This window comes from Phaseolus vulgaris, chromosome 11, assembly GCF_000499845.2.
Source record: "Phaseolus vulgaris cultivar G19833 chromosome 11, P. vulgaris v2.0, whole genome shotgun sequence".
NCBI lineage: Eukaryota > Viridiplantae > Streptophyta > Magnoliopsida > Fabales > Fabaceae > Phaseolus > Phaseolus vulgaris.
Window position 1 is genome coordinate 3,842,382 of NC_023749.2, and position 24,052 is coordinate 3,866,433.

Genomic DNA, 24,052 nt, shown 5'->3' on the forward strand with positions numbered 1-24,052 from the left:
ATATATATATAGTGTACCATGGTAGCATGCGATACAAATTCTGTTTGTATGAAATGATAAAAGTAGTTCAAAGTTGATGCCGCGAATGTAACGTCGTTTTTAAAAAAAAAACAGAAATCTACATGCTTTTTCTTCTTCCTTATCTCCATTTCTCTTTCTCTTTCTCCAATTCTCTTCTCTCCCTCTCTCTTAATTTCTCTCCCAATCTTCATCTATTTTAAAATCTGATCATACCACGCTGTAACTAAGGAGTTCAGGAACATTTCTACCCGATCAAATTTTCAAACAGAGTAAGTTCATTTTTACTCTAAATATCCTTTGTTCTCTGTTTTTCCTTAGGATTTAGTCATCAATCTTGGTGGGGTCAGTTGAGAAGTTTAATCCTCTCAACTTATTCTATTATATACTGAAATTTTGTTCTATTTGGATAATTTACATTAGGCCCGTAAATCTTGAAGCTTATCCAAACGGTGGGGAATAAAATTCTAAAAGTTGCTTGGAAAGCAAGCAATTGAGGTAAGGGAAGCTAATTTAATTTTTTTTATAGCACCCTAGGATAGAAGATCTGAATGCGGAAGGGACGTGGTCCCAATATTCAATTTCTCTTGCAGGGATGTTGTGTGTTTATTTATATTGGGTTGTTTGTTTATATATTATTTAAATTTGTGAAAATATTGGGTTTTGATGACTTAGTATTAAAGTGTTATTTTTTTATGTCAAATAAACTTTTGAATATTGAGGATAACGTTTTGACTAATATTGTATGACAGAATGGTATGGAATTAAATTCATACATTTGGGATAATGTATGGACTGATGGTTGCTGTGTATTAAGTATTGATGCCTATGTGGTAACAGAGATCTCCGAGCTTCACTGATGATCTAAGTCACATAGACTAAGATATCAGGTGGTGAGAAGCTTATGGGGGAGTTCATGCACACCGTGACATATGAGATGCACGGCTTGGGTTGTATTGAACTTATCATAATCCTTTATGTTGGATTCGCTGGTAATCTTTGGATCAGGTGTTAGTCTCTGGTAGGACTTACTTAATACGGGTCTTCCGGAAGACGTTGTTTGTTGAATATTTTGGGATGTGTAGATCCATGTGAGATCTATGTGATTGTTTTAATGTTGGGATTTGAAGAAGATTGTATAATTTGAGAAATTGATCATGTAACTTGGTTTTCTCTTTTAATTTAATTGCGTATATTATAAAATTCTATTTTCACTAGCTTACCCTTGCTTTTCTTGCTGTGTTTGAACTGCGATGACTGTACTACGTATACAAGCAGATGATCTTACAGGTGTCTGAGGATCAGAAGAGTTTTAAGACGTTGATTTTGAAACTTATATTGTAAATATTTGTATTTCTATATGTCCTAATCACGTATTAGGAATATTTTGAAAAACTGTAAGCTTGTATAGAAATATGTAGAACCGGTATTGTAATAGTTATATGTAAATTATGGAGTGTTACAGCGAATGGAAAAAGAAAAGGTTAGTGTGCATAACGCAAGATCCATTATAAGTTTGTGAAACATGAAATGCAACTATGCTTCAACAAAAATTTACCAATATATTTATTAATGCGGACTAATTATATTGAGTTCTAATTTTTTAAATAAATGTGTATAAAGTTAACTATTCTTGGTATATTTTTTAATAGGACAATGATACATTGATACTTCCAATTTTTTATACACTATATTATAACTTTCAATATTATTATTTTAATATATTTTTATATTATTTAATTATAAATATATTTTTATTATATATTTATTTTTAAATTCATCACATTAACAATTATATATAATTCTAAGAATTGTGAAACTATAATTTTTTCTTTCGACTAAATAGTATTTTTATATTTTTAATAAAATGTGTATTAAGTGGGCATGCACTTTACAATTTTTAAGACAGATTCTGACATTTGTGGAGGTTTTGAGCTTTTCATTTGGAATGAAACAAAAGTTGTTTTAAGTGATTCTGAAAAATTTAATAAAAAAAAGGAATAAAAGAAAGGTTCTTTACGTGGAAGTCTTCCTAGTTACTCTGCTTTGGGATAATTACTGCCATGGAAAGGCCAAAGCATCAGTTCTCTGTTTAAGTTGTTGGGTCAACGATGAAGAAGCACTATAAGATATTGCAGAATCCTATTCTATATGTCACATTTTTCATTTCAAGTGGTTTATACCAAACATTTCCATTTAAAAAAGAAAATATCCAATGTGTTATTTTAATAAGAGAATGAAGACAAAGGATGTATAGGTACGTAGAACTTATGAAGTGGGGTTGCACGTAGAGTCTTCATCTCGTTCATCACTCTAAGAATTTGATATCTCAAAGATAGAAGAATAAAGATTACTTTTACATTAACAACTTTCCACCATGTTGCAACTAAAAAAAAAATAATCAATTTTAAAATTATAATAAGTTAAATTACAATTATAAACTGGTATATACTTTAATTTATAGTTGTTAAAGTAATATTTTTAGAAAAAAAAGAAAAATGTTAAAAGAAAAAGAAAAATATTAATTTTACATTCCTTTTACACTAAAATAATAATTAATTTAGTGCACAATCCTCAACATATCAATCCGCATTAAATAAAAATATTATTCCTATTACTTTGTTTTAAGAATATTCCTACTCAGAAATTCTTAAATACACTCAATATTATGTAACATTTATATATAAAATTAAATAGAATAGATAATATATTTCAAAGATTTCCTACCTAGTCTCACTTTTTTTTCTTGATTTAGTTCTGGTAAGAAAGTTAAATAAATTGGAAAATCTTTAAAGTAACAAAAAATTTGCGAGTTACAGAATTACGAGTGAATAAATTATAAATTATTTCATGTTAAAAATTTGTTGATAAAATGAAGTAAAAACATAAATAAATTATAAGTTTTTCAAACAAACGAAATTATTAGCAAAAATATCAATTTGGAGAATAATAAAGATCCATCATATATATAAATAAATATGAACAACCATTAATTTATAAACCCATTTTTAAAAATTAAGTTAAATTTACTTTTTTTATAAACAAATTTTTCAAATAAAATTAAACTACTTTCTAAAAATAAGTTAAATTTACATTTTTAATAAATAATTTTTTAAAATAAAATTACACTTAAATTCACTTCTTATTGTTAATTCATAAAGTTTAATTTATTTTGAGTTAAAAAAAGTACATGTTTAAATACGGAATCGTTTCCAAAGAAAAATAAGATGTTATTAGAGAGTTAAAAGATAAATGTACAAATTTAGAAAGGTCAAAAGTTTAGTTAAATTTACGTCTGAAATAACATGAAGTCGATGATTGTCCAACAAAACGTGTTTGATTGGATGTTAGATTTACCATAAAAAATGGGTTCGATACTAATATGCTTCTCCAATAAATTACTAAAAAGCCACACAAAAGTACTTTCAAAAGACAAACAATTAATTACTTATTCACACAAAAATTACAAGTTGAACAGTATTAATATTAAAAAGAACACTTTATTCTTATATTAAGAAATCAAATTACAATTTATCCACCTGAATCTATGTTTATGTGCTACCCATGAAAGATATTTGGTGTCCAAATTATGAGTAACAAATATAAGAAGCAGGTGGAGAAGCTATTCAAGGTTTTGGAAAGCCAATGCAAACATAGTGTAACAAGCCCCGTATAAAATTTCAGTAATTATCCTACTGCACATAACCTACAACAGATAGCTCCACATAATTATAACGAAGTTGGACATGCGAAAATAGCATTAAACAGCATCTTCTATGATTCACAAACATGATTGCATCAAATTATCCACTAAAGTCCAGATAGAAGGAATGCATCCCATTAAAAAATAATAAGATGTATATAAGGCTACAAGTTGCATAAAAATGAAAACAAAAATTATACCGAACAAACTACCAACCTGCCAGAAGTATACAAAAATGGTTGTCATTCACCAGATTGATTAGCAGATGACTACACCGCTATTACACTTTAGTCCTCACTTTTCTTTTTTTTCCCTTTCTTCTTGATTGGCATTTCAGGAGATTCTTCCTGCTCTGCGTGCTTTTTCCTCTTTTTCTTCTTCTCTCCTCCATTCAACTCGTCATTCCCATTCTGCAACTCAGCACTCTCACTAGCCTCCTTCCTTTTCTTCTTCTTCTCTTTCTTAACAACTTCGGGTTCTGCCTCTTCAACAACATCTTCCTCGGCTTTTACAGTCGAGTCCTCTTCATTTTTCCCCTTCTTTTTCTTCTTTTCCTTCTTTTCTTTCTTTTTATCAGCAACAGATGGAGGCTCTTGTACATCCTCATCCATGGCAGAATTGATTTGCCCGATAACTGAATCAGCCGAAGGATTATATGTCTACAAGGAAAACGATAATTAGCATAAACAGAAAGTAAAATTTAAATTATTAACACCAAAATGAGCAAGAAACAAACCTTGGCCGGGGTTATCAGTCCACCCGGTCCTTTCTTTCTGTCCTTGTCATATGCTTCTATCTTGGGCTTTCCCTTGGCAGAACCAGCAAAACGGCCCAACTCCTTGCCTTCAAGGTTCCTCAATCGTGCCTCAAGCTGAACAAAAAACTTGTTAGAAATCTAAAAGAAAAAAGGCAGAATATATATATCTAAATAAAATATAGCAAGTACCTTGGCTCTGTTCTCCAATCCCATGGTGTTGTCTTGGCCATCTCCAAGTGCATCACATCTAATAGCCAATGCTGTCTTTGCAGCAAGTGACCGAGAAATTTTCCCCTTGAACTTTGCAGCTGCCTGACCAATCAAGGATGCATGGTATATAAGACCATACTTGGGAGTAGCATGCTTAGTCTTCAGTGCTCTAAAGAGAGCTTTCTCAGCACCAAGAATTTGTACAGTGCTGCCAGGCTGCTTTGCAAGGTTTAACAAGCTACCACCATGGGCAATGAGGCGAGCACCAACAAGCTCCCCAACCATCGCAGTCAAATTGGGTGCAATGGTGTTCATCCTACTCTTTAGATAGTCATAGAGCTGTGCCCTGTACTCCGAAAGAGACAAAACCTGGTCACAGAGTTCCCTAATATTTGCCAAATCAAGCTCACCGATTTCAGTTCCCATTGATATTACAGATGCCTCCTTAACTTCTGCCTCCACTTCCTCAGACAAAATCTGGGAAAATGAAAGAAAATAATTAGAAAGGATGCCTAAATTGTCCACCAGTAGAGTAAAAATTAAACATTAAATCTGATTACTAATCACACGTTAGCTTAAGTGCAAAAAAATGGCAGCATTTGACTGATATCAAAATTATACCTCAGAGAAATCAAGCACAGCTGCATTGACACGATCACCCATCAACTTGACTGCCCTTGCATATTGAATGTTATCTTGTATAATTTTAGTGAGTTCAGGGAAATGCCAACCATACCATTCGCGAACCCTCATGGCATATGTATTCAATTCTTTATCAAGATCATCAAGTAAACCAATAGCCTGGACAATCATGGTATCCACCTAAACAAACAACTTGAAGTCAGCAAACAGTTATTCAATAAATAATCAGTTGCAAAGATAAAAATTTCCATTGCAAAAATAAGTCTATTAAAATAGACACAGTCTTGTTTGCCCAGTCAACCTCTGAAGACCAAATTATTCATCTTATTCCAACTCTATGCAACTGATTACAATGAAATGCTTAAACTGTTAATTTGGTATCAGTTATTCATCCATGTAAAAAATGAGTAGCCAATCAAAACTCCAAAAAATGTGAAAACCTATAAATATGGTCCTCAATTAACACGTGTGAAACAACATGCAAACTATAAAATATAGAGAACTGGTCTTGCAAATGTACAAGCAATAGCACTAAACACATAGTTTGTGACAATGATATCTGTCCTGTATGGGTCATACTTTATTCCTAAAAAAACTGAAATATCAGGACAAATCATTAGAAATCAGATGCAAGATAAAAAATCATGACTAATAGGAAGTTTAAGCTAACATTTATCCCAAAAGCAAATTACACTAACATCAGAAAGAATTCATCAAACTTTGCATAATACCAATTTTTTCTCTCTACACTAAACCCCTTAATTCTTTAAAAAGTAATAAACCGTGTACTCCTATGAGATGATAACAGTTAAAAAAGTAGGGGATCATGTGCAATTTCGGAAAAGAAAAACAAAAAGGGAACTTGCGTACTTTACTCGTATTCTAACCATGTTAATGTGATTAACAAAATCCAAATTCATCACAGCCTTTGGAACCCAATCAATTAGGGAAGAATGCTTTGATGATAGCATAGTTGGATATAACATGAAAAATGTACAGGATGTCAATATAATTAATAGGAAAACAGAATTAAAAATGTTAGAGTACAATTATAACTTCAAATCCTTATAACCATAAAGTCAACAGAAAATACACCTTCTCTGCACTAAACTTCAACTTGTATCTGGATAAGCTGTGGGATAAACCCAAGCTCATTGGAGCCATATCTTGAACAGCTAGACCAGATATGAGTTCAGTTAACTGATTTCTAACACCTCTCATCAACTCCATGACAGCATTGTTGTGAACACAGTCGATTTTCTGCAAGTATCACCAAAACAAATTAGTTTACCTATTAGTTGGGTGGAACATAAATTATCATATCAAATATTTTATGGGGAACAAAGAGGCCTACCAATTTCTCTTTAATCACATTCCCAAGTTTTGAATCAGCCACACCTAGCGTTTCATTTTCACAATGAACACGCAAGAACTTGCGCAGACCCTTGCTTGCTTTTCCATCAATTAGTAAAGTAGCAGCTTCTAGAGCTTCGGAAGTGTTCTCGAACTTAGAAAATGCTTTCAACTTAACCACCTAAATTTGCAGAAATTTGGATTAGCTTCACAAGCAATTAGAAAATTTCACTAGAGAATAAAAACAGAATTCCTATAAATAGATTGAGCACAGTTTTTCAACTGCCACGTTGATAGCATCAGAAAATAGAAGCCAGAACTGTGGATAAGAATATATGCAAAATAAAACCTGTCTAGCAGTGTCTGCGCTGGAAAAGTTGGTCCACAAATCCTGCGTAAAGAAACAGGTATAATTTAAACTGATAGTAAAAGCTTGAGAATGTGGGAAAGAAACGGCATGATATATCACATATTCATTATAATACAAACTCAACACCTTCCAAATTTCAAAATGTTCAGATGAAAGGGTAAGTAGGAGTAATGAGCCCGAAAAAAAATTAAAAAATATTAAAAATATGCAGATCGAAGCAATAATTTCATGTGAGGAATTTAAAGTAAGAGACAATCTGTGTATGGTGTCCCAAGTCATACTATGATCCAGAGTATAATCAGAAACTCGTAAAGATGCAATCGTTTCGTTAATTACGAAAAAAAATGCATGTCTCATTCAGAAACTGAAAAGTTACCGTAGAAAAGAAAGAAATAACAGCAAGAAACATTCTACAAAAAATAAATTCCAGCGATGCTAGCTTTAAATTTCCATGACAAAATGAAGAATGCATACCTCAACTTTTGAAAGCTTGCCTTCATCCAGAACTTTAAACAGGGCAAACCCCGCAGGCGTTTCAAACAACACAAGCATTTTCTTCCTCCTCCGATAAACCTGAAAAAAGAAACACAAAACATCAGTTTAATGAACTAGCAAAAGTCAAATAAGAAGAGGCACGGAACACTGGTAAACAATGACCCGAACAAAGTAAACTTTTTTTACAAGGAAAAGTCGCTACACAGAAGCGTTGATGATCACAACAAGCACAAAACAAAGTTAAGAACTACATAAAAACCAGGAGCATAAACCCTAAGTTAAAACTAGTGTAACGGCACAGGATGAAAAGAAAAGAAAAATGGAAGAAGAAGAAAACCTGGAAAAGGATTTCGATCCCAGAGAGGGTTTTAGAGTATAAACCCTAAACTAGGGTTGAAGACAGAGGGTACACGTCGAAGAAGAAGAGGCGGCAGCTAAACCATTTTGGGTCTAGGCATGAATCATATATAATGACGAAGAATGCTATTATTAATGGGCCTCGATTATTGTCATGAAAGCCCAAGTTTTACTTCAATTATCATTCCAGCTGACCCAATAACATTGCGCCTCTAGTATCTAGGGCTTCTTTTCTTTTATCAACTTCATGTAAAGAAAAGTTGGTTCTTAAAAGTAAATGAGAAAATATTTTAGAACAATAACTAAATTTAATTTTTTTAATTTATACAAAAAGTAATATATATATATATATATATAAAAATTGTTAAAGTTTATACAATTTTATCATTATGATAGTAAGAAAGTTTTCAAAATAGTGTGGCATGGTACAATTTAATTGAAATAAAATAAGATCTCGTCAAAGGGATTTGATAATATTGTTGTTTTTACGTTTGGATGACGTAATTTAAATGAATTTAATTTTTTTTTAGAAGAAAGTTGATTGTTTGGATGCTATATTATATATATATATATAAATTATTAAATATCATTTAAATATTTAATTTTCACTAATACTTTTTTAAAGTTTAATTTCAAAAATTTATCTTATGATAAATTTATTTATTTTATTTAAAATATATATATAAGATATTTTAATTATTTTAATTAAATGAAATGTTGAGAAAAATAAGATAATTCAATTACAGGTAGTTTAAATATAATATATTTTAATTTGTTGGGATTTTTTAAATCTCTTTTCAAACATGGTGGAAAATGCTATGAAAATTTACAAGAATTGTCAAAATGAATTTGCTCATAAATTGGTCCAAAACGTCCATTAAATAGTCAAGTCAAGTAAAAAAGGTTATAAATTAAATTAAATCAATTCTTATTTGATCTATTTAGTTACGATATCAGGTTGAGTAGAGTTATGAGTTTATAAACCAGTCTATTTTTATAAAATAATAAACATATTTTAAAAAATAAAATAAAAAATAGTTTATTAAAACGTGTATATCTATTATAATTTATATATTAAATTATGATATCTAAAATTAAAATTAGTTTTATCATTGAAATTTATCAACATATTTTATTTTAAACATTTTATATTAAAAAAAAATAAAAATTAAAGAGGATTAAAATAGTCTAATTAGATCAAGTTTAATAATCCACTAATAAAAAAAATTCAATTACATCACACTTTTTTTGTGTCATCATCTAAAAATGTTGAGGACAACATTATAAATAAAATCAACTTATTTAGTCGAATCATATAGAATTTAACATAAAATTCATAATTGACGTAGTGTGATTATAGAGTTTGACATAAATTTTTAATTTCACGTTGAAATATATATATAGTCTGATGTCTCGGCGTGAACTTTTTCTTCCTTGTCTAAATACTGCATTTTATAATCTAAATAGTGTATTTTATAATTTTTCTTTGATAGTGGCTCAAGTGAGCTTGTTTTTACCTCCATTTGTGATCCAAATTTCATTTCTCTTCGATTTTTGCAATTAATTTGATGTGATGGAAGTTTTTGTCAGATTGGATCTGGTTAAACCTCACTTTATTTATGATTTTAGAAATTAAACTAGAGGTAATTTATACGATATATTTTAGATAAAATTATAAGAAAAGTTTATATTCAATGTAGAAATAAATCTTATTGTAATAGTGATGCACATACCGAGAGAACATTACTTCTCATTTGAGAGTTAACACAAATGATTAAACATTAATAATTTATATTAAATATAGGATTTTCTGATTGAATAATTTTGATTTTTTTATAATTTGTTAATACATTCACACGGCAAGCTTTTGCTTAAAATTTGATACAATTTGGATTCAAATCATTATTTTGTATTGTTTTCTAGATGCAAAATTGATTGTGGTAATTTGTCACAATTTCATGTATTTTGGAGCCTGGTATAAAATGTTGTCGAAATTTTACCAAATTTATAATAATAAATTGTGTTATTACTAAATAAACAAATATTTTTACAAATGGATAAAGTTTCGTCTTCAATTAGAAAAATAAAAATTTTACATTGCATTGATGATGATAGAGAAAAGTTGAATAAATACATGTCTTGTGAAGAGTATGAAAAAAAAAACCATAAATAACATAACCAAACACTACTATGTCAAAGTAATTACTCTAAACCTAAATGTTTCATATATTGTGATTTGTAATCAAATAACCTAACAAAACTATATTTTCATTATCAATATTATTTATTTTCTCCTTCCAAATATTTTCTATTATAAATTTATTTTATAATTATTATGTAGTTAAATTTTTCACGTTTCTTCTACCCCTCTTTACTTTTAAGTTTAAAGTGGATATATTTTCAATTATATTATAATTTAATATTTAGATGTGTAATTAGTATATTTTACTAGTTAGACTCTTATTGGAATATCTTATTTATTAAATTTAAAATATGACGATTTATTTCACAAAATTCACCCAATCAAGTTTGCAAATGTTTTTTTTATTGTAAAACAATTTTTGCACTCATATGATTACATAATTTGTTCTTCCATATTTTTCAATTTAATGATTTTATAATTAAATGTATAATTATTGTATCAATATCATTTTTGTTCAATTTCAAAATCAAAATTTGAAGTGAAATTTAAAATTTTAATATTAAAATATATTTGTATATTTTTTATAATTAATTATACTGAATGTAAAAAATCAAGCATCGTATAAATAACCAATTTTGTTATAGTTTGTTGTATTTATAGTGTGTGTGATACTGTTATTTGTCGTTAAATTATTTCGTACTTTGAAGTTCAGACACTTCTCTTAAATGACGTGTCGGTATCCGATACTCATATCGGACACCGACACTCGTATGACACCTGTAGGACACGTATCCGTGAAGTGTCAAATTCAAAAAGTATTTGTTAGATTTCTGACAATTATAATACAGTTCTAACACAAATTTAAAAAGGAAAAATACATTAATTTTCTAAAAATTCAAATTTTATTGTATTAATTGTTATTATGATTATAAAAATAAGAAACAAATCATTGTGAACCAGTCATGAAAAACATATTTTTGCTCCAAAAAATAATCTGAAACATAATTGTGCACATAAATATTTATTGTTAATTTATATAATTCATAATTATATAATATATAGATTCGTGTTCCCGTATCCTACATTTTAAAAAATTTACGTATCTCTGTGTCCGTGTCATATAAGTATCTGTGTCAGTGTTTGTGCTACATACTTCACAGTAGTGTTATAAAAGGGAAAATAAAATAAATTTTCAAAATGATAAAATCAGATACATATGAAAAATTATAATAATTTAAAAAATATTTAGAACAAAACAACAAATAGTGTGAAAACAAAATAATTTCAGTAACGTGTTTTTCGTTCGAATCTTCAAAGTATTAAACGTCTAGTGAATATTTATTATTCAAATTAAGTTTTTCTTTAAAAGACTTCAAGCATTTTCAGCATATACTTTGAAAAAGTTTACGAAGAGTTTATTTTTTTAATTTCAAATAAATTGTATATATAAGTTTTATTAATAATCATTCAGAATGATTCCTAAAAAACAGTTAAAATTTAAATAATTGGATTTTTAATCTAAAAAGGAAATTTGAATTAAATTAATATTTTGTTACATGTGAGTTTTATTAAACTTAATTAATTTTATGTTCTCATGTTTATGTATCCATTTACAATTTTAAGTTCAAAGTATTTTTTCAGAGTTATTGTATCCGTCACAAAGTCGTATAACTTTTTAAAATCAAGTATGTATTCTCTATTATTATTTTCAAATATATGCTTACTTTATTATACCTAAGATCTTGATTAAAAAAATATTAGATTTTTAATTCTTTAAATAAAGTAAAATTTAATATTATTGTAATATTAAACGATTCTAATTAATAAACTTGTTAAGTAAATTGAAAATGTTTAACGAGTGTAAAACAGGACATAAAAGAGAATACTTTTAACTTTATATTTGGCGAGTAAATATAATTCGATTAATTATATTTTGTATTTTAATATATTTTTTAAATGGTATCTTAAAATTAGAACTATTTTTTTCATTCACATTTTTAAATATGTTTTTTAAAACAAAATGAAATTACATTAACGGAACCATGCTATAATTTTAATGATTCTGTAATATTAATATATATATATATATATATATATATATATATATACACACACAACTGGAGTTGAAAAATGTTAAAAATATCAAAACAATCGGGAAGTTCTAATAAAATGTTGAGAAAATGGGTAAAAATAATTACTTTGAAGCTTATAAACTCAAATACTAAGAAGACTAAATTATTTTTTTAAAAAAACTAAAAAATAGTAAAAACAAGTTTTTTGTATGAAATAATTTTATTCTGACTAAATACATTAAAGATACTCATTTCTTTTTCTCAGTTTCCCCTTATCATTTTACTGCACGAGTAAAATTTTCACAACACATACATAGTTCAATACTAAATTTATTTAAACACATAGCACTCCAACCATGTTTAATGTTTAAAAACAATTTTATATAATTTTTTAAAATAGACATATCATCGTCACATGCAAGAAAAAAAAAACAAAAGAAGCATATGTCCTAAATATCCAATCACGAACCCCTACTTTTGTGACATTTTAAAAAAAAAAATTGTGTCCATTTTTGTTCTATTTTGTTACTCTTGAAAGTATTAGTGAAATATTATTCCTTTAGTTTTGCTTATTAAAAAATAAATAAAAATTACAACAATCAAAACAAAAAAACAAGAGAGTAAGCATTTAAATCTGGGTCTTAGTGAAAAATGAAGTAAAATAAAAACAAAAATGGATCATTTGATCTTCAATTCAATAAACAGCTGCATGTTGTTCAAGCTACCATGCGCTTCTTTATCTGCAAGTACACCAATAATAACACATATAAGTCTCTATTGAATAACCTTTTGGATCTACCAATATAAAAGTTAAAATTGTAATTGAAAAAATGGAAACAAATAAGGATTAATTAACAATAAGAACATGCCTCGGGCAGTTTCTGTCGATAAATCACATCCAACCGTGCATCAAGGGTGTTTTCCAACACAATCTTCCCATCCTCTGATGCCAACACTATTCCTCCAGAGCTTTATTCAAACAATTAAGCACACACCAGAAATATTCAAGTCATTTAGGGTTAGGTTTAATATAATAATATGATCAAAGGTGTTCATGAAAAAGTGCATATTGTTTGTTATCAAATCAAGAGTTGTATATATATTACTAAGGACGTGGAACTGTAACTTTTCTTGTTATAATAAAAGATAGCACACATAATTTGCGTAAAAACTCAGAAAAGAAAATACCAATAAGGTTCATGGGAATCCGATGCAGCATTATTCTTAGGTGGTGGTGGGAGATAAACACGATCATCAAGGGTAACTTTAGGGACTTGCACATTTGCTTTCTCTGAATATTCTTTTTTGCATTCTTCTAACATTGACTCAACTAGCTTACGATCACCCTCTCTGCATCTTATCAGCACAGATGGTTCCCTCAAGCGTAGTAAACCCTACAACACGTACAAGTAAATAGTTGATCACATGCAATCATCAATGCATGAGAAGAATTGTGTTTTGTGAAAAAAAAAAACAAATTTGGATGAACAAAAAGACACCATTATACCTGAACAATCATGTCTCTGAGGAGTTTTCTGTATACTTTCTTATCATTTGAGAGACGTAAAAGACCCTTTCTAGCAGCGTCCTTCATGGAAACCACTGCATCATCTTGTGCTTGAAGCACTTTTATTCGGGATGCATTCAATTGTGTTGAGTATTCACTGCTCATGAAACAAACAAGTTTTGTGAACATTTCAAAAAAATTTACATAGGTCAATCCTTTTACAGTGTATCTGTAATCAATTACCATGAAAACGAAACGCATAAGCTTACATTTTTCTACGAACGTCAATTTGTTTGGCTTTTCGTTCATACTCTTGCCTGATCTTTTTCTTTTCAGCTTCAAGCAATTGCAGTTTCTCGATATTGAATTCCTACAACGTATCAAAGTAATGTAATAAGATAAAATATAACTTTGAGAACAATATTAAATGTAAAAATGATTATACTTCTTCAGCAGCAACAGATATTTCATTAGCTTTCTCCTCAGCTTCTTGGCGGATGAATCTGATCATCTGCTGGATCTGCCTTGACACATCTGCATCCTTCATATTTTCTTTTGTTTTCAGACTCAACCTGGGAAGTTTTTGTATCAAATAATCAACTTTTTGATGATTTTTTCAAAACAAAAGAATCAAATTGAGAGAGAAAGGAAGTTTTTGTTTAATGTATGTAACTATGTTTAAGTTTAATCTTTGTGTTATAATAAATAAGTAGTGAGAAGTTTAAAATGTGAGGAAAACCACACAAAGCTAATAACTAGCTTTTATCCACTGATTTGGTTAGTTTAGAAAATACCATCAGAGCATTGATTTCGGTCTGTTGAGGAATTGGATCTTGAACAAATTTACCCTATTTTTGGAAATTTGAACTAGCAAAATAAGGACAAAAAGATTGAAGAGAACAAAAAGTAATTAACTCAAGAAAACATGCATCCACTTTTTTGTCCACAAAAAAACTACTCTTCAGCAATTATAAAACTCTTGTGGTTGAAATAAAATAAAATTAAGAGTATATTTAGATAGGAATTTTTATAAGCATCTATAGAATAGAGAAAAAGAAAATAAAAAGTGAAATGAACTTATTCATAAAATAAACATTGAACTATGACAAACCTCTCACACACCATAATTGGAAACATGATAAATAAAAATATAAAATTTGAAGTTTGTAGTCTCTTTAATGCCACAATGCAAAAAGTGACGTCCCTAATAACAATCTTTTATGTCTAACGTATTTAAAGTGAAATTTTGCTTGGCAAATTTGATGTTTTGACGAGTAAAAAAGACATGATAAATTTGGACATTTTTTAGACTTTTTTTTGCTTAGCTGCAACATCACCTCTTGAGTGAGTTAACAAAATTTAGAAATGTTTCTTCAAATTTCACTCGTTAAAGTAAGATTTCAAAGTAACAACTTCCCTCCTCTAAAATTTTAAATATTTTATTTCAAAAAAAAAAAGTGAAAAATATAGGTTAATTAGTTTTTTGGTTTTAGGCAATTAAAGTATTAATATGGACTGTTTTCATAAAAAAAACTATAATTTTTTATCATTATTTTTATAACTCCTCCTTCATGTCTATCATTCTTTTTAGGTTTTGATTATTATTTTTTTTTTAATATTTGTACCCATTTTTTGTGTTTTGATATCTATACAAACTCTACATTCTAGTCAATATTTTTTCTAGTCCCTCCTACACAAACTCTGCATTATAACGACATTAAATTGTTGTTGATATAGCCACATGAAATCCATCAGTTGCATTCCATAAACTATGTGTCTAAAATTTTAGGTTTTAATCCTTATAGGATTAAATTTGTTATGATTTAGTTCCTACGTAAGTTTGCAATGATTGTGAGTGTTTTAACATAGTCACGAAATTAAAAAATGAGAATATATAATCGTTATAAATTCTCTAATAGTTAAAGTGATGGAGATTGGAAAACACGATCTACCATATAATTGTTAAAGTGTCAAAGTTGTGTTTTTAAATATAAAACTCTTCCAATTTATGATGTGTTTTTAACTAACCTTATACAACATGTAAAATGATAGGATATAAATAACTCTGATATCATATTAAATCTAACTCAACCTTATAACGGTGACTTATAAAGTGAGGTTTGCACATGCTTATATATTATGAAATGTTTATATCTCTAGTTGACGTGCAATTTCCAACATCATCTAAATTTGTTCTTACACATGTATCGAAGAAGTAGTCTAACAATTGTTGGTGGTTTCGGTCTTTGGCGGTACTTATAAAAACACTTTGACGCTCAAGTCAGAGTTTGATATTCAATGGTTGAAGTATTGATTGTTGTAATCAATGCGTACATTTATCTTGGTTGTCATGCATATTTATAAGATCATGGTGGACCTTTGATGCTGGCCGAAATTTGCATAAATCCATTAGACTAATATCAATATTAGTGTAGTATTTTGTGTTGTAATATTAAGTTAATCATATTATATTAAGAGATGACCTTTATTTCATAGGATTGTTTTTGGTCATGTCACCTATGTGATATTCAGTCTTTAAATCGTGTACATCAAGGTCTCCTCGACCACTTACTTGTATTCGATCTTTACATATTGTGTGTTTAAACCTCCTCAGTCACTTAGATAACAAAATTCAATTTAAATAATTTCAAAACTATTTATAAAATCCAAAAACTTCAACAAATTCATTGAATACTTAATCAAAATTTAATCCTAAGATATCGAGTGTATACTTTTGTTGTTGGAATTCTCCATACATATACACATGTGGCCTGAAAGAAATATCTTTGTTTTAAATTTTTCAAACAATTTTGACAATTGTAAAAAAATCTTCAACAATTTTATATCGTACATTTTAATCACTTTGAGAAATATTAGACATCTAAAGTTAACAAAATAAAAAATACTCACATGGAGACTAAAACTTAAAGTTTCTACTTATACAAACTAAACCAAAAAGTTTTACTAAGTATAAACCTAAATGCGTAATTTAATCATTGGACCTCACACCATAGCATATTAATTGTAACATACAAGCGTCTAATGGCCACTTCAAAAAATTTAACATTATTGAAATATAATTAACAGTAATTAAAAAAATATTATAAAAATTAGAACATAACAAAAGTCAGTATACAGAGATTAAAATGAAAAATTGTCTAAATATAAAGATAAAATAAATAATTATTTTTTTAATATCCAGTGGCCTTTTATTTTTTAAGTGTTTTTTTAATTATGTATATTTTTTATACCTACCAAATTGCCGTGCCAAAAAATATTAAGTAATAGAGTTAAAATACCGAGTTGTACCACAATTATTTAGTTGATTTCAATTATAAATAAAAGTTATTAAAAAGCGGAAACCATTCTCCTACACGAGAGAGAAGCGAGCGAAAAGAGGACATTTACGAAATGTATAAATTCCTGAGCGGAGCTAAATTGGAAACGTTTCTTTGATTGGGTTCCGTTCCATTTCAGATCATAACTATAACAGTTTTCGTTATCACTCTCTGTTGCACGGTGCTTATAGATCTAGCGCCAGCAGGTTACATTGTTCTTATTTCTTGCACATTTCGTTTCTTCCTAATGATTTCGTCTCGCTTTAGTTTTCGTGTGCGATAATTTCTTCCTTCTGTGTTTTGGTTCGTTAAAAGTGATCCATCTCGACGTAACCTTGTATGATTTTGGTTCTAATTCTGCGTGTTTGGGAATGTAGCCAAATTGATAGGATCAGGACGCCTATATCACGAATTTTTTAGGCTGCCTGAGATTCGAGTCGTTGCTGATTAGATCTAGACTCCGCCGCATGGAGTGTCTTATGTCGCTGTGTTTTGTTGTGTAGCTTTAGATTCTTTGTTCACGATATTCGACGGAGTTAATTCCAATGCCTTGAAACCGAGCGAGGTCCTTTTATGTGGTTGTGTTTTTTGCTACTTTTACGGAAAATTCTCAATAAGTTATAAACTTACGAATAGGTTAACAACCAGCTTATGGAGAATGTAGGAAGGTTTGAAGGTTTGGAGATCTCACAGAGATAATAATATTTTATAGTATATAAGTGAGTTCAAACCTTAATTTATAAGTGTTTTTGTAAAGTTAATTAGGTTTAAATTCCAATTCTTATGACATGAGAGTAATTTCGCAGATCATTTTGGAGAAACGAATTTTACTTTTCTTCTAGTTTTCTTTCTTCCTATAAATGCACGACTTGAACCTTAGTAACAGCTGCACGTTTATGAACGAGTTTACTGTTGAACCTTTGAAAGTACAGCATTTGTTGATATTTTTCACTTAATAGACTTGAACATTGATCATTTACACTGTTTCCTTGTCAAGTGTCAATGTGTCAGCATAGAGGTTGGTATTGGAGAGTTTATAGGTGGATTTTTTTAAAATAATAATTTGTTGAGTTGATTTATTTTCATTTTGTGGTTAATCCCTCAATGTACCTGATTTCAAAAGTGCAAAGATATGCAACGGTTGATTCTAGGCCTGTGGGATTTTTGGCCTTACAGGCTTTGATTTTGCAAGTTTTTTCAGCCATGACCGGAATAAGCTATGGGTGTTCATATTGACTACTATAATGTATACTTGACATCAGGATTTGGCAGCTGGCGACTGCTAACAACATCATGAATTTTTTTTGGCAGATTCATTTTGACACTGGAAGCACTCGCTCATTTCAAAGATCAAGTGGAAAGATGGTAACACTTCTTGTCTCCTTGCAGTCCCCTGGTTAAATATTGCAAGACTTGTTTGATTTGCTTGACTATTTAACATTAATTGTTTGATTTTGCTTTAACTAAATTGTTTTAATTATCGTTTTTTTTACTTCTTATACTATATTCACATTGTAGCTACTCCAATTTGTTGTACATCTACTTTTAAACCATGATCTAGAATTACAGCCTGAAGGAGCCTCCTAATATATTTTTATCTGCTTTGAAATTGAAATCTTGTATAAATATTTCCTCTCCTTCCTGTGGTAACATTGAAGCTTGAATTTGCTTCCAGATTACTCGTAATGTTGGATCTTCTATGTGTGTTGTTTTTTCTTCTTTTCATCCCAATTCTAGCAACATTGCTTTGAATGTTTAATTTAATCCTAAATTAATGGTGGCCCTGACTGTCTGATCAATTTGCGTGTCAAAGGCCAATTGGGTGTTACTCAAATGCGGTGTTGGGATTAGATTTAGACAGAGGTCACAGGCTCAGTCCCTTTAGTAACTTAAAAAAGAATTATTTTTTGACCAAGGAAAAAGAAGAATTCACATGGAGGAAGAATAGTAGTTTATCTTTCGATATATTCTCGAATTCCTTTATGTTCCATTAAAATTTTGTTTTAATTGTTCAACAGGTTGTCCTTGCTGCATCCATTGTGAGCAAATCTGGAAAAGGTTAGTTCTCCGTTGCCCTCTACCCAAGTCCCTGACCTGTTCCTTTGAAAGAATAGTCGACTTCTTCCTTTTTAGTAATCTGAACCTGAAATACAGGCAATACGGTTTTAGGGACTAAAAGGTAGAAATTCCTAGTGGGGGTAGTTGCTTTCCAGCATCATATACATTAGTTTGATATGTGGGAATCTACCGTCAATACTATGCCTTTTGATTTGGTTTATGATTCCTGATGTTGAGATAACCAAGTAACTGATATATATATTGTATACTCCTATTGTTAAAATTAGGATACATGATCTGTGATTTTTAGTCTATTTTTTCTTTTATCTGTAATCTATCTTCCCATTACTCTCTGTCAGCAACATATATGGAGTTATTAAATCCTTTTCCTACTTAATAACTAAATCTGTTAGTTTTGTATGTTTCTCAAATATTATATCTTATCAATTGGCCCATTACTTAATATTGTCAAATTCAAGATTAGTTTTTAGTTTGTACAGCAAACCTTAATTTGAATCGCTTATAATGTCGAATTTGGTGGTACCTAAACAGAATGGATTCAACATCTGTGCTCTTTTACCAAAACACCTTTTTGTGTTGTTTACAGTGCTAGTTTCTAGGCAGTTTGTGGACATGTCTCGTATCAGAATTGAGGGTCTTCTAGCAGCATTTCCCAAGTTGGTAGGCACTGGAAAGCAGCACACGTATTTTGAGACAGAGAATGTACGCTATGTTTACCAGCCAATAGAAACACTATATCTACTTCTCATAACAAACAAAAACAGCAACATACTGGAAGATTTGACAACTCTGAGACTTCTCTCCAGACTTGTATCCTTTTTTTTATGCTTTATGTTATTATGCTACTAGCTCAATTACTTTTCAAGTGCTTGGTTTTGTCTTTAACTTGGTGAGACTCGCCCCCTGAATCTAGAATTTGTTCTGTGCCTTAGCTACTCATTTTGGTTTTCTCTTAGAGTTTTAAAGGTACAATCAATTTTCTTAAACGTGGCATTTAGTATATTAATTTTTATAGGAAGGTCCAGGATGGTTTAGGATTGATCAATTGGTTATTACTGGAGGTGTAGGATTTTCTTAAACTTTATTGGTCAGTTTTAGAGCCATTTAATATCTATATATTCTTTTTGCCAAAATGTTGTGCTTATAGAATTAGTTCATTCCTTAATACTTTTAGGTGCCTGAATATTCTTACTCCCTCGATGAAGAGGGTATTTCTGAACATGCATTTGAGTTGATTTTTGCATTTGATGAAGTCATCTCTCTCGGGCACAAGGAAAATGTGACTGTTGCACAGGTTAAGCAGTTCTGTGAGATGGAGAGTCATGAAGAGAAACTGCACAAACTAGTTATGCAGAGCAAAATCAATGAAACTAAGGATGTTATGAAGCGTAAAGCTAGTGAGATTGATAAAAGCAAGGTATGATTGGAGGGACTGTTACATTGTTTTATATTCTGGGAGTGACATTATTTGTTCAAATTAATGTATGTTTTCTACAGATTGAAAAAAACAAAGTTGATAAAGGGGGATTTGGTCCCTTACAGTCACTAGGCTCTGGAAAATTTGAAAATAGCTTTAGTGATTTGAGCATATCTAGCAGCGGAAATGCTTTTGGAAGTGGCTCTGGTCTCGGATTTAGTTCCGATGTTGATTCCTTTCCTACCAAGTCTAAAGGTTTGGTCTTCATGGATTTTCATGAAATCTTGTAGAATGCTTCTAAATGTAATGACTGGAAAGGGCATTGAAACATGTAGTGTCCTCGCTGTGGTTTATTCTATGTTCAAATTAAGATGTTGCTATATGAAGAGTAGCCTTTTCATTTATGTACTTGTGTGTTATTCCCTTCCTTAGGTCGTCCTACTTCGTCTGCTACCGCTCCATCAAAAGGTCTCGGAATGAAGCTTGGTAAATCCCAAAGGACAAACCAGTTTTTGGAATCATTGAAAGCAGAAGGTGAGGTCTTTCTTGAAGATATTCAGCCGAAACGTAGCCTGTCTCAGGCAGCTGCCCCACCACCCACGGATCCCATCACTTTAACTGTTGAAGAGAAACTAAATGTGGCACTAAAACGAGACGGTGGAATCAGTAATTTTGATGTTCAAGGCACATTGTCTCTCCAAATTCTCAGCAAAGAGGATGGACATATTCAAGTTCAGGTATCACATTCTCACTATCCTCTTTCTACCTTGACGTGTCTCCACTGAGCTTGTGGTTATCATAACTTTTGGTGTGCCTTAGTGGCTTGAAAGATCTTTTCGTGAACAGCCATTAACTAATATAGTTGGATTACAATATATCAGTTTTAGTCTTCTTGAATGTTGACATCATGACAACAACGACAAAAGTAAAAGGGAAGAGAAAAAAAAGGAAGGGATCAGATATAATTCAGTTAGGCACAAAGGATGAAATGATGGGAAGATACTGGTGGTTAAAATTTCTGTAGGGTGATATTAGTTCTGGTTCCATAGTTTGATTGATATGAAGTATTCTGGTGTTTTCGATATGTCATGTATTGTTAGGGTTTAACTGAATAATTTTTTTTTGAATTCTTGCTTAAGACGGTTTTTAACTAGAGGACAATTAAAATTATGAGCACTTGCATACTGTGCCTTGTTTTTACAGGTCCAGACTGGTGAGAATCAAGCCATCATTTTCAAGACACACCCGAACATGAATAAAGAATTATTTTCCAATGAAAATATACTAGGCCTAAAGGATCCCAGTAGACCTTTCCCCACAGGTCAAACTGGTGGTTCTGAAGGTGTTGGTCTTTTAAAGTGGAGAATGCAAAGCACTGATGAATCAATGGTGCCACTGACAAGTGGGTTTACAACTATTGTTCATATGGTCCACTATTTTGAATTTGTATTCACGCATTAATAACTGACAATGCCTATTGCAGTCAACTGCTGGCCCTCTTCTTCTGGAAACGATACTTATGTCAGCATCGAGTATGAGGCTTCCTCAATGTTTGATTTGCAGAATGTTGTGATCTCAGTACCTCTTCCATCTCTTCGGGATGCACCATCTGTTAGCCAGGTTGATGGGGAATGGAGGTGTGGGATTTGTTTCTTTATTTTTTTACCTCTGAATAAATGTTAGGGCCAAGGTTTTTGTATTTTGCATTGGACGTTGCTGCAAATGAGCTGGTTTATATTAAAATCGATGTGTTTAATGTTAACGGTTGGCAATCTTTGAAATGCTGACCGTATTTGGATGAATTACAAAGCTCCACAGATCAATTCTGCTCCCCTCCCCTCCCAAGATCATCAGTTGTTGACTTAGCATATATTTATGTTGTGAAATTATTTTATTTTACTGTTTCTTCCTTTCTCTCTTATAATCCCTATAAAATTTGTTTTGCAGGTTTGACTCTAGGAATTCCCTTCTAGAGTGGTCTGTCCTTCTGATTGATAATTCAAACCGCAGGTATGTTAAAGTTTAGGTGATTTTTTGAAGAGTTGACATGCAGTATTCACTATAATGTTAAATTTTTGAACTTGTTTTGTTTGACTTAATATATTTGTCAGTGGGTCAATGGAATTTGTTGTTCCACAAGCCGATTCATCAGCATTCTTCCCCATTTCCATTTGTTTTAAAGCAACAGATACATTTAGCAACCTGAAGGTTTGTTTTGATTTTCAGTTTTTTTTATTTGACTTATGGTCATGGCTGTACTGTACCATTTAAATTATGTGTCAAAGTTAAAACTGAAACATTTATTGGATTTGTTGGCTGGGAAATCTTATATCATTTAATTCAATTCATTTGCCATCATCTACAATAATGGATTATAATTGACATTCCATTTCGGAATATTGCTTGAATGGGAGCTTAAACTCATGCATCACTTCTCTTTGTAGGTCACCAACACCATACCGCTAAAAGGTGGTAATCCTCCCAAATATTTTCAGAGGACACAGTTGATCACAGAAAGCTACCTGGTTGTGTGATTGATTTTCTCCCTCTTGAGGTTTGATCTATGACAGTTTTGTTTTTACCATTGCAATTCTTTTATCAAAGGGTTTTTCTTCACCATGTTGCATCATTTATTAAATTCGAGTCATAATTTAGTTTTACTTTGCAAGCGTGCAAAGTAAGAAATTTCACACTGAAACTTAAGAATGTGTTTTTACTCCATAGCTTGTATATTTTATAAGGAGGGATGCCTTTTCCATCTCTCTGCCCTCTGGATTTGAGAATGGAATAAATAGAGTGTTACACCATAAAAATACTTTTGATGCGAAGAGTGAGTGAAATAGAAAGGAAGTGTGCCATGGACTTGGTGGATTGGAAATAAATAACCCTAGATGGATATTGTCATGTTTTATGCCTAGTCTGCAAGAAAGCAAAAATTCTCTTTACTTCATAACTCAGCCTAATGAGGTGCTCTCCCTTAAAAAGAAATCATGTAAGCAAAAACACTAGTGATAGTACATTTACAATATCGGCCTGATTAATTGAGTTTAATTTTGGTTTTGTTACATTATCAAATAAAGATTTTTGTACTGTTTAAGTAATTTCAAATATTATTTCTAATTTTAAGTAATACTATTTATAGGAAAAGAAAATAAATAACTAAAATTAATTGAACTAATTTGATAAATTCAAGTAATAATATCACCGAAGGGTTTTAGAATTTAGAGAAATTACATTATTATTTTTTATAAAATATTAAGTGCATAAGCTCATTTTAATCTGTGAGAAACTTTATTCATTTGATTTTATTATTTTCTAATATAAGTGTTTGTCTAGAATTCTTTGTTTAAATGGGATTTATATGTGATTTTTAAAGTAGTTATTGTAAAAACTAGTAATTTTATCCTATATGCCAATTTATAATCGAATGATAATGTAATTGTTATACTATTATTGAATTTATATTAAATTTTAAATAGCAGATAATTTAAATTAAAGGGTTGTTATTTATGATTATGCGAGTAAAAAAATAAATTAGATTTGTGTTCTCAAATGTGTAGCTTGATTGCGTTTTCACACAAAGAGTGCTAC

General features: G+C 30.2%; 3 protein-coding genes across 3 annotated transcripts; 1 reads left to right on the top strand and 2 right to left on the bottom strand.

Annotated features, from left to right (window-relative positions):
* Positions 1 to 3,773: 3,773 nt before the first annotated feature.
* On the bottom strand, positions 3,774 to 8,143 carry LOC137822070 (probable nucleolar protein 5-2). Its single transcript, XM_068626977.1, has 9 exons — positions 7,886 to 8,143; positions 7,528 to 7,626; positions 7,033 to 7,074; positions 6,685 to 6,864; positions 6,426 to 6,590; positions 5,310 to 5,510; positions 4,668 to 5,165; positions 4,458 to 4,592; positions 3,774 to 4,380 (listed from the first exon to the last, which is right to left on the bottom strand). The coding sequence occupies exons 2-9, from the start codon at positions 7,603 to 7,605 to the stop codon at positions 4,009 to 4,011; spliced, it is 1,671 nt and encodes a 556-aa protein (XP_068483078.1). The 5' UTR covers positions 7,606 to 7,626; positions 7,886 to 8,143; the 3' UTR covers positions 3,774 to 4,008.
* Positions 8,144 to 12,836: 4,693 nt separating this feature from the next.
* Positions 12,837 to 14,285, bottom strand: LOC137822435 (V-type proton ATPase subunit E2-like). The gene is made up of 6 exons (XM_068627324.1): positions 14,073 to 14,285; positions 13,897 to 13,997; positions 13,628 to 13,784; positions 13,309 to 13,514; positions 12,990 to 13,089; positions 12,837 to 12,860 (listed from the first exon to the last, which is right to left on the bottom strand). The coding sequence occupies exons 1-6, from the start codon at positions 14,172 to 14,174 to the stop codon at positions 12,837 to 12,839; spliced, it is 690 nt and encodes a 229-aa protein (XP_068483425.1). The 5' UTR covers positions 14,175 to 14,285.
* Positions 14,286 to 16,947: 2,662 nt separating this feature from the next.
* Positions 16,948 to 23,372, top strand: LOC137826606 (coatomer subunit delta-like). Its single transcript, XM_068632633.1, has 12 exons — positions 16,948 to 17,171; positions 18,277 to 18,330; positions 18,984 to 19,023; positions 19,631 to 19,854; positions 20,219 to 20,461; positions 20,542 to 20,716; positions 20,894 to 21,198; positions 21,665 to 21,863; positions 21,945 to 22,098; positions 22,409 to 22,471; positions 22,573 to 22,669; positions 22,906 to 23,372. The coding sequence occupies exons 2-12, from the start codon at positions 18,328 to 18,330 to the stop codon at positions 22,993 to 22,995; spliced, it is 1,593 nt and encodes a 530-aa protein (XP_068488734.1). The 5' UTR covers positions 16,948 to 17,171; positions 18,277 to 18,327; the 3' UTR covers positions 22,996 to 23,372.
* Positions 23,373 to 24,052: the final 680 nt, after the last annotated feature.